Raw genomic sequence first — 11,025 nt, 5'->3', positions numbered from 1 at the left:
TTTTCAAATATGTGGTCTTTTGCAATATTATAGAACAGCAACGTATCTACGTAGATGATATCACATGCCCCAGACTCCCCCTAGTGGTCTGGAGCTCTTCCATTTTGTGGAGCAAGTTTTCAACATTTGTACTTGCTGTTATTTTTGATATGTGCGCCTGTTTCCCTTTTGTTTTTATTTCCTTTGGTTGCAGCATTTTTCTGATGCATTTGTTTTTTTGTGTGTGTTGTAGTGTTTGCATCAATTATGTATTTGTAGCTCATTTCGATCTTTCCTGAACAGTTGCACCTGTCGACCAATGCAAAAAAACAAACACTGTGATTGTCAGTTATTAGTGAGTAAAGTTACTACTGTCATACATTTTTTAGCCTTATGAATGTTGTATTTATCAGGCTGTGAGGTTCAGCCTTTCAGGACACAAAGTCACATTTTCCTGAACTAAATCAGCCGGTTTTTCTCCTCAGGTTTGACCTTCAGAACGGAGCCAGAAACCAGCAGGATCTTGTCAGATTCATAGTAAATAACTTTCTTTGCATAAGCAGCAGTGCAGACAATAAGATGCAGCCCTGACACAATGAAATTAAAATGTCTGTGAAGAAAACAATGATTCAAGCTTCTGATGAGGTTATTGTGCAGGCACAGATGTCCAGACTGTGCTATGACACCAGCATCATACTAATCATAATCTCCCCCTCCTTCTTTCACCGAGTGTAAGCACCTGGATGTCATCATCTATCACTGAGCATCTGTCTGCCTCCACGGTTCAACACACAAACTCCTCCTCCATCATCACCCTCGGCTCCAGCCTGTGGTTTTTATGCGAGCTTGTTGAATTTATACTGTGCCCTAGAAGTTGTTCTCAGCCGGCCTCCACCTTGTGCACATCACCTGACTGCCCATCTGACCCTCTGTGTGCCTGTGCACATGATCCCCACCAGCTCAGCAACACTTCAGTTTATGTGGTTTGTTTTCAGATCTGAAAAATGGGTCAAATGTTTGTCTTACTTACTGGAATCTGAGCTGCACACATTGACTACCCGGTTATAGCAGCTGCTTGGAAAAAACACAGTTACACACATAAATATTCCTATGCGTGTACATTTTGCATTCATGAGGATTCTGATAAAATAAACCGTCTCAGTTAACTGGCTTTTGCAGAAGAAGATATTTAACTGCTAAGTCCAACAGTCTGGTCAATAACTCAGTGTTTGATTAAAAACAGGAAAAGCTTTCCTAGTAAGCTTTTTATATTTACAGCATCTCTTTGATTTGGAATGTGTGCTTCACAAAAGAAAAGAGAGAGATGATCTTAAAAATGCTGCTTTGCTATGAAAATATTGATTTGTTTCCAGTTTCACACACAGAACCTCCATGAATGAAAAACTAAGCTTTTGATAAATTCAAAAAAAAAAGTGATACATAATAAAGCATTCTGTACTGTAATAGGAAGTAATAGGATGACCAAAGTTGAAAACATATGATGTGACATAAAGTTCATTGAAGACATGAAAATGAGTAACATTTTATGGCAATAATTAGATGGAGTAATGCTTCTTAATTTAAAGAGACAAACTCTTTCTGCTTAAAGTTTACAGGCACCATTTGTAAACTGTCAGGATATCAGAAGAGGAAGTTCAGACGCTCAGTTTTGCTCAATCCCTGGAGGTTTCTGTGGGTGAGAACATTACACAACATAAGAAACATTAGAGACTTTGGCTGTACTTATTTTCCACAGTGACAGTTTGTCTTTATTAGGTGTTATAGAGACGGAGAAATCCTCTGAAGATCTTCTTTTTGGATGAAATACTGGAAAGTTCCTCTTATTTTCCCTATTTGAAGTGGAACGGGTGAGCCACCTAGTGGGGGGATGGAGTCACTGCATCACCACACCCAGATAGATAGGTAGGTAGGTAGGTAGGTAGGTAGGTAGGTAGGTAGGTAGGTAGGTAATGAACTGCATTCCATCTTCTGCAAGAGATTTAGAAAAATCACTGATGTCCAGATCAAATACTTGACATAAGAAATATTTTGTGATGAAAATGTGAGTTTTATTTGCGTCTTTTCTTCGTAGTTGACCCCGGAGAATGCTTTGATCCATGACAAAAAGTAAATGTTAAGGTTGTTGCAGTTAATAAATATACATCTGATCACTCTGCAAAACTATGTAAAAACAATATGAACTGCATCTTTAACTTAACATCACTTCCAAAAATTTTATTCAATAAAATAGAACAAGAACAATAATGTAAAATGTATTAATTTGAATGATTTTTGTCATGGATTAATCAAAATGTGAAATAGAATAGAATAGACTTTTTTTTATCTCCATTGGGACATTCCTTTTTTGTTCACAAACTACTCCATCCAAAGTGTTAGATGTTATTAAATACAACATAATTATAACAATAAAATTTATAAAAACAAATAAATTAGCTAACTATTTCCTATGAAAACAATTTCCATGAAAAATATCAAGAATAAAGTGCTATTTAAATTGATGGGATGATCTCAAAGTGCTGCAGTGCAAGTCAAAGATTTTATTTGTTGTTGATAAAACAGGTAAAGTCCATAAAAACACAAAAGAACAGAAAGTCTCATAAAAAGGAAAGTTTGAGTGTTTCTGCGGATCCATTTCAAGGAAGATTAAAAACCAGCATTTTCTGCGTTGTTCCAGCAGAGGGCACCAAAACAGATTGTTCTTTAATTTCTTTCTATGTAATTTATGCCTCTTCTAAATAAGAGTGAAAGTCATCACCTACAGTCCAGAGTGAAGACAGATAAACCTGTTAATCATCTCAGCTACTCGTGGGAACATGTTTGTTATTTTCTGCTGAGTCCTCTGCAGGTCCTGCAGACGTCTCCTCTGCAGACAGACAGTCAGTCAGACAGACAGACAGACAGACTGGCTGACCGTAACTCTATAACTCTATACTGGACCCTGTGCCGTTCCAAATTTGTCTTTCAGCCACGGGATCCCGTCGTCTGACCAGGAATAAACACACACACATGCACGCTGAAGCATCTGCACGCCTCCATACCGTACATCAGTGTGTGTAGGTGTGTGTCTGTGTGAAGAGGGTCACAGTGACCATGCTGGGATGTTCAGGCTGATTCTCAGTCACTGATGTAAGCAGACAGTCGGAGCAGCGTCTCAGTGAACACACGGTGTGCAGGTCATTTCATTAAAAGAAGCAGCTGGCTTCATGATGGGATCATCAGAGTCCCACCCTAAATAAAATAAATCACATGGAGATGAGAACAAAAAACTCAAACAGAATGCATTTGCTACTTTTCTGGTTCAGTTCCCAGACTCTGTGTCTTTTATAAAGAAGCTGACAGTTCAGAAAGTTGCAAACAGCTCATTTCTGTGACAGAACTTTGTTAAAATGGAGGCGACGCCATCCAGCAGCAGGTCGGATGAGGAGGAACTTTGTTCTTCTCAAACATTAAGCAGATGACAAACACTGGAGTCAGCTTTGTGTCGCTGTGGCATCACAAGCTTCTCTCCGCTTCTGCCTTATTGCTGCATTTTAAATATTTATTAGGCTGCAGCGGCATCTTCTCACCCAGTGAACAAAGACATTTTTTTTTCTGTTTGGATGCTTGAATAACAATGAGAAACAAGAAAAGAAACAAAACCAGGTGATGTGGAGGATTGCAGATATTATCATTTTGTTTCAACGTAAACATTAGGTTTCATACATTTAATTTATTCAGTTATAACTAACGGTCTGAATCAGGCTGGTGCGGCAGTTGGGGTCAAATCTCAGCCTGAGACTTTCTTTATGGAGCTGGCTTGTTCTCAGGTTTGTTCATCCCAAAAATCTGGTTTATTTTAAATTTTAAAAAATCTATACAAAATGATTTGATGCAACAAGAGTTACTGACTATAGGGTAGATTTGATTTGATTCAGTGCAACAAGACAAACACAAAATATACCAAGCAACTGATCCTGTTAATGTAGTGCAAAAGGGACGTATTATGCAAAATTCACATTTTTCACGTTTTGCACTTCCATTTGGGTTTCTACTGCTTCTAAAAACAGGCCAAGCATTTAGAAAAGAAAAGAAAAGAAAAAAACACCCAGGCAGTTTTTGGCATCAAATTAATGTTTTTTGGTGTCGCATTGTCTGTTACCTAGCAACCCAAGCAGAGCTCCAGCATGCGGTGTGCAATGGCTGCTGGAAAACACAAGTGTTTTGTTGTTGACTTACCATCCAGATACCACTTCCTGTGTTCTTGTTAGTGGTGTAGGAGGCCCTACTTCTGCTTTTCAAAGACGTACAGCTGTATAATTGCACATTTGATACCTTAAAACAGATCAGACTGAAAGGAACTCAAAATAGGCAGAAGTGAGCAGATTAAAATCTCATCATGTTGAAGTGATATTATGTAAAAGTGTAATGAACATGTTTTGCACAGACTATAGACCTATCCTAACCTGTTCAAGGAAATATAATAAGTCATCTTTAAAAACAAAAATTGATTTGAAACCTTTTACATTTTACCAATCCTTAAAATATACATCAGCCCCCACAACCATGCAAGGCATCAAAGGTAAAAATAGACAACAAATGAATAGATCTTTTTGAACTATAGAAAATCACAAAGAGTTTTTTTTACTTATAGTCTCCAGATTCTCAGATTTAATGGAGTTGGCTAAAGGTTTGAAGATAATATGGATAATGTGTTAATTGGTTTATTATATCAGATTCAATTCAGTTCAATTCACCTTTTTAATAGCCCTAATTCACAAGACATCATCTCAATGCACTTTAGAAACAGTCAATTCAGTTTCTTATTCAAAATGGTTGAAAAGAGTTTTCAATTTAAGAAAATTAAAGTCGTTGTCTTTGTTCATTGACATAAAAATATCAACCAATGATATTTTTATTAAGCTGACTATTATTATTCCTATATAAATGTGAATCTTTCATTGTCATCAGGAAACAATTTTAGGGCGTTTCTGCAATTATTACAGTGAATCATGATTGGAGTTTTATACTCTATTGCAAAGAAACGTGCTAAAACTGAGTCAAATATATATTTTCTCTAAACCAGCTGGAGCTTAAAGCTGGATGTTCATCACAGATAGTCGGGATGTTTTCCCTCAGAGGAGACGATGATCCGACACTCTTACCGTGAAGTCATTCTTTATTAAAGTCATTTCACTGAAATCAACTCTGACGCTCTGCCTCCGCTGACGAGCCATTCACTATTCGGTTACAGTAAATTTAGAAGAACAGAAAAAGTTAACAGATCATCAAAATTGAGAACCTCAGTTAGCAAATTAATTTTAAGATATGAGATCAGCTGGTAGGAAAAACTAAAGGATGTTTCAACACTTGTTTTAATACAAACTGCAATCAGTATGAGACAAATATCACTTTCTTTTTAATTAAAGTTAGATTCGGATCTCTTTTGAATTATAAAACATTTAAGTGCTTCATATAGCAGTCTGAACACTAGATGAGACATGTTTTAGGGTTTGAAGAGATTTTATGCAATAAGTCAGAACATTTTCCAACCTAAACAGAAAAACATGGCAACGTGTTACACTGTAGTACCAGAATAGTCTGCGTAATGTTATGTAGGAAAAAAATAGGAAAAGGTTAATGGGAAGCTAAATGTCTCACTTTTCTATAGTTAATCAGATTAAATTGTAATCATGGCAACAACAGTCCAATTCAACACATTAGGATATTATTGAAAAGCACGTTTATTTTATAAAGTTTATCACTAAGTGGAACACATTAAATAGATTAATTACACACACAGATTGATGCTCAGAAGCTTTTATTTCTGTCAATTATGATGATTTTCCACTTACAGATAATGAAAATATGAAGTTTAAAATTGGAATATTAAATCAGACCAATTAAATTATTTTCAAAAACAGAAATGTGAGCTTAATGAAAAGTATGTTAGGGTTTTTTTTGTTTTGTTTTGTTTTTTTTTGCCATTCAGCATTATGTTTAATTTAATTTTACTGTTTTATAAATAGTTGAAATGTATGCAGTTCAATAAAACTAATATAGTTTTATAGTGCACTTGCATTTTGTTGCTTACTAATGAAACAAAGTACAGACGTCTCAAAGCAGTTTGACATATAAATCAATGTGAACCGAGTTAAGCTTTGCTCAAGTAAACACAGAACATGAAGGAGAAAACTTTCCAGGTCGAGTCCACTGTCCTGTGATGATTGGACCAGACTGAATGTCAGAACTATTTTCCATGGCAACCACAGACTTTCTGACTAATTAATGAAACCTTTTACAACATCAGCTACTGTTTTTAATCACCCCTGACTCTCCAACCAGAACACACACACATGCACACACACGGCAGTAAAAAAGCGAGCTCTGTGTGAAGGAGGGAGTATTCTCCAGGCTATCTAAATGGCTGATCTTTGGTAGAAATCAATGACACGGGCGTCATAAAAGGAGCGTTTCTTTCCATAAAAAGGTTTGAGAGCATATGCTGTTGCCGGAGGCCTTGTTTCTGAACGTGAAAAGTCATCACTAAAACATTCAGCACAGATGCACCGCAACTAGGCCAAAAGTTTTACAGCCCCGCTAATTCTGCCGCAGTTAAAATTAGAAGAAACCCTCAAACTCTCAAACCTCCACACAGTTAGAGCTTCATCAGAAGTTCTCCTCTTTGATCTGAACGCACGTTTCTGATCTCCCAGCACACACAGAGGCAGACATCCCGACAAACACCTTCAAAACAAACAACACAACATGTCACGACAAAGAAACGCAGCACCAGAATGTGAACACACTTTGAAAGCCTGCTGGCTCATGTTCATGGTTTAATAAAGATTTCTGAGAGAGATTAAGAAACAAAAAAATGTCTGTGAGTCTCACAGTCACTTTTACTCTGTTTGAGTGATGGAAACATGTTTTTATCTGTCTGCTTACTGCAGGATCAAACAACCATTCCTCACTGGTGTTACTGTCAAGAGCGCAGCACATCAGCAGACTGCAAAACACAGTCAAATATAACATGCATGCAGGAATGTTTAGACTTAAATATTAATCATATTTAATATTCGACAGTTTATTCGACAGAAACTGCAGCATCTGGACCTCCTTTGAGTCCCAGTTTGGATCTTTGTGCATCTGAATAAACTGTCTGGCCTGCTACGTCTTACTGTTATGTAAAGTTGATGCGATTTGAATAATATGACCAGATCATTTAAAACTTTTAAAGCAATTTTAAAAAGTCATGAATGGATCTGGAAATTAACCGCAGCTGGAAGTTGAAGTCGTCTGTTTAGAGCTCTTAATGTTTTTAATGCTTCCTGAGCCCATTAGTCCATTCTGTCCAGAACTACTTCCACACTGTCCCTCAGCCACTGTCAGCTTGTTTCTCCTGAAAGTAAATCCGTTTATGGAATTTCAAAGATAATTTATGAAATTGTTCAAAATTATAATTTTATAATTTGCTTTTTTTTTATTTTTGTAGATTTTGTATTTCACCCTATTTTATGGAATTGTGCTTTTAGATCTTTTGTGTCCACACAATCTCCAGTCTTTCTCAAACTGTGGTTCACAGACCACTGTTGGTCCGCGGGCGCCCCCTACAGGTCTGGAAGGGGACGTGAGCTCAAAGTGCGCCGGTACAGCTAGCTTACAAAAGAATCGTGTTAAAAAATAATAATAGATAAGTAGAGTAAGACCAATCACTCAAACGAAAAGCTGAAGATACCGGTGGAAAGCAAACAGCAGATCTTCATGGACTCCTAGACATGGCAACGTGATGATGCCGCCTCCATATCTGCCTGAATGCATCCAGTTTTCTTCCAGGTTTAGCCTTGGCCATGTCTCAAAAAATTAAAGTATTTATCTCTACTGTGCAACTTTAAATTTGTGTTCTTAGATTACTTGTTGAGTGATGGCTTCTTGCTTCCTTTCAGCCCGTCTAAGTACAGAACTCATTTCCTTGCGGATGATGACACTCTTAGCTGATTCAGCCAGGTCTTTTTCATGATGTTGCATCTATTTGAGGTGTTGCCTTACAATTCATCCACAGGTGTGCCTCTGTTTACCTTCGAGGCTAGGAAATAATCAGAAGATTACAAAGGAATTACATAATCATCTGGGTTATCCTCATTTGTCTAAAGGAATAGTAATCTTGGATAAAGCACACGTTTTACTTTGAACAAAAACAAAACTCCAGAGATTCACTATGAATCTTTACAATTCAATCGTGCTGCAAGTGCTTTTTGGTTGTCTGTTGTTATGAATTTTCTTTCAATTTTCAGAGAAAAGTCCATTTCAATTTGATCCAAACGTTACTGTGATCTAAAAAGTGCATTTTGAGTGTGTAAAATTATTGATTTATTTACAGGAAATCTGGATCTTTGTGATTACATCTCAGTTTGTAATCACAAAGTTTGAAAACTCACCTATGACCCACAACTACAACAACACATAAAAAACACATTTTGTGTATTTTCCGGAAGATTTTAGGATTATTACAGGATTTTTTAAAAAATTCAAACTCAGTTTGTCTGCTTCCTCCTCTCTGTTTCACTTCACACATACGGTTCCCATAAAGTTCCTGCGGTCCGGTCGGAAGCGCGCATGCGCAGTGGCTGCAGCGTGTGGTTGTGATAGTATTGTGAATGACGAGGGGTGGAGGTGGAGTGGGGGCGGTATTTTGGGTGTACAGTCACAAGAGCGACTCGGCGGAGCCAGGAAGTAGACTGTTGACGCCTTCAAGCTCCGGCAAAAGTGTCGTAATTTTCAACACTGACAGCTGCGGAGAAGGTGGCACAAAGGAAACAGGCAGAGGAACTTTGTGGCTGAAGCTGATAACAAAGAAGAAATGCCCTTGTTCTTGTTGCCTTCAGGATGTGCAACACAAACTATTCATTTTATTTATTTACCTTCGATAAAGTATTTTTAAACAATTGCTGCTATGATACATGACGAATAAATGTTTAACTTTTGTTTTTCTCTTTCATAATAACCTAAAACATCTTTGAGGCGTAAAATTTATTACTTTAATTGAGGTTGACCATTAATCCTTAATTAGTCGTTTATTTGTGCGTAAAAACCATTTTTACGCACGAATCCAAACGAGAAGAGAATCACCCGGAAAGCTGCAGGTAGACCTGAGAGCGCTCGTTTGTGGCTCAAGATCAGGCGCTCGTCGAGAGACAAGAGGGAAGGAGGGAGGAGGAGGGGGAGCCTCAAGGCCAAAGTGAGCTTTATGTACCGCAGCGGGTCACTTTCTGCGAGCCATTTGGAGCCAGAGGCGACCCGGAGCGCGCAGGAGCCGCACCAAACTGAGGCAGACCATCAGTCCCAATCACTGAGGCCAGCAGCAGGGAGCACATTGCTCCACACAGGGAAGAGAGAGAGGAAAAAAACACAGACAAACAGACACGGAAGAGAAGTGAGAGAAAGAGAGAGAGGCTGAGTGCGGGACGGTCGGCAAAAAAACGCACTGTGGAACTTTAAAGTGTGCGGGATCAGGAGGAAACAGGCTCGAGTGGCCGCGCAGGGTCGGAGAAGATGCCGCGGGTAGTCCCGGACCAGAGGAGCAAGTTTGAGAATGAGGAGTTTTTCCGCAAGTTAAGCAGAGAGTGTGAGGTGAGTGAGACGGCGGAAATAAAGAGAAGAAAGGCTGTGAAAGCGGCGGGCAGAGCTCCGCTTCATCTCATCTGCCTTTATTTCATCTCTGCACATGCTGATTAAAGTCAGGGACACATATTAACTACAGATGCTTCACAAAAGGTGGTTGGATTTATCATTTCTAAGTTTATTTCTCACATTTCTTCACTCTTTTAAGAAGTTATTTTTTAATTCAATTTTCAGGTTTAGTGTTTTATTTTTTGTGCAGCTTTAACTTTTTTGTTTTACATTTTCGCTGAAAATAGCAAAAACAATGCCCAAGATGTATCAAAATTTTTACAGTAAATTGTACATTTCTTCCCCATAAATAAGGATTTGTTGAGTTAAATTGTGCTTGTTTGGGGATTGATGTGTTTCTTGTGCAGATCAAATACACTGGCTTCAGGGACCGGCCCCACGAGGAGAGGCAAGCCCGCTTCCAGAACGCCTGCAGGGACGGACGATCAGAAGTCGTGAGTCCAAAACTAGATTTATTTAATTCAGTGCAATCAAGTAAAAACGGAGCGGGATGGTACTGATTACTGAGCGCCATTTATGACACCCAGCAAAGAGGAAGGAACTCTGCATGTTTGGATTTGGAGCCTTCAGAGGCGGTGCTAGACGCAAAGTACCGGGCGAATCAAGTCCAGGGTCTCATCTACTTGGAGTCAATACGTTACAATATTATTAAATAGTGAATGTGATCCAGCAACTCAATCACAAAGTGAAACACTTTATAGATACGCAGTGATGTTTTCAAGTCTTTATTTATGTTAAATATGAAGATTTTCTGACTACAGCCACTAAAAACAAACATTTAAGATTCAAATATTACATGTAACCTGCTTTTCTAATGAATTTATGGCCTTTATGAACATAATCTTTTTTGGAGTTTTAATACTTGAATTAAGTTCCAACACAAGATCACAACGTTGTACTGAAGCCTGAGCCAAACGGCAGAGGAGAAAACTGATGGAAAACATGCCAGCTGAAAAATCCAGAACTTTTACAAAGACAAACGTTCATATTCGTAGTATGAACCGGAGTTGCTTGCTTTAGTTGTAGTCTGAAAACGTGGCATAATCCTGTCGCATTTCTGTTTAATATTTATAGGTGTCAGTTGTCTGTGGAATGAAATCTAAATTTTAATTTAAAAAAATAGTGATAAACCATAGAATCAAAGAAGATAAACAAAACAAACTGGGAATAAGCTGCATGGTTAATATTTCTATAAATAATTTAAAAAAAAAAAACAAATCAACCACATTTTATAAGTAGGACTTGCTTCAAAACTGAATGTTTTCTGGATAAACAGTGTATAATTATTTACTTCTTGTTTATTCCATCCAAACATCTGACCTCATAATAATCTTTACACCTGTGGCAGCGACTTGTTCA

General features: G+C 37.9%; 1 protein-coding gene across 1 annotated transcript; it reads left to right on the top strand.

Annotated features, from left to right (window-relative positions):
* Window positions 1-8,779: 8,779 nt before the first annotated feature.
* Window positions 8,780-10,181, top strand: LOC106939916 (core-binding factor subunit beta-like). The gene is made up of 2 exons (XM_015022494.1): window positions 8,780-9,606; window positions 10,014-10,181. Exons 1-2 carry the CDS (start codon window positions 9,529-9,531, stop codon window positions 10,164-10,166), a joined length of 231 nt encoding a protein of 76 aa, XP_014877980.1. The 5' UTR covers window positions 8,780-9,528; the 3' UTR covers window positions 10,167-10,181.
* The last annotated feature ends 844 nt before the right edge of the window (window positions 10,182-11,025 follow it).

The sequence above is a fragment of the Poecilia latipinna genome, unplaced genomic scaffold (genome assembly GCF_001443285.1).
Source record: "Poecilia latipinna isolate Pla-1442-1.1 unplaced genomic scaffold, P_latipinna-1.0 Scaffold3028, whole genome shotgun sequence".
Classification (NCBI taxonomy): domain Eukaryota; kingdom Metazoa; phylum Chordata; class Actinopteri; order Cyprinodontiformes; family Poeciliidae; genus Poecilia; species Poecilia latipinna.
Note: the sequence above shows the minus strand (reverse complement) of the source record. Positions and strands in the feature narration are given on the sequence as shown.

Bases quoted from the DNA above. Each gene is read 5' to 3' on its own strand.
- LOC106939916 (XM_015022494.1), top strand. From the start codon at position 9,529: ATGCCGCGGGTAGTCCCGGACCAGAGGAGCAAGTTTGAGAATGAGGAG. The intron at 9,607-10,013 runs GTGAGTGAGACG...TTTCTTGTGCAG, and splicing joins AGTTAAGCAGAGAGTGTGAG to ATCAAATACACTGGCTTCAG.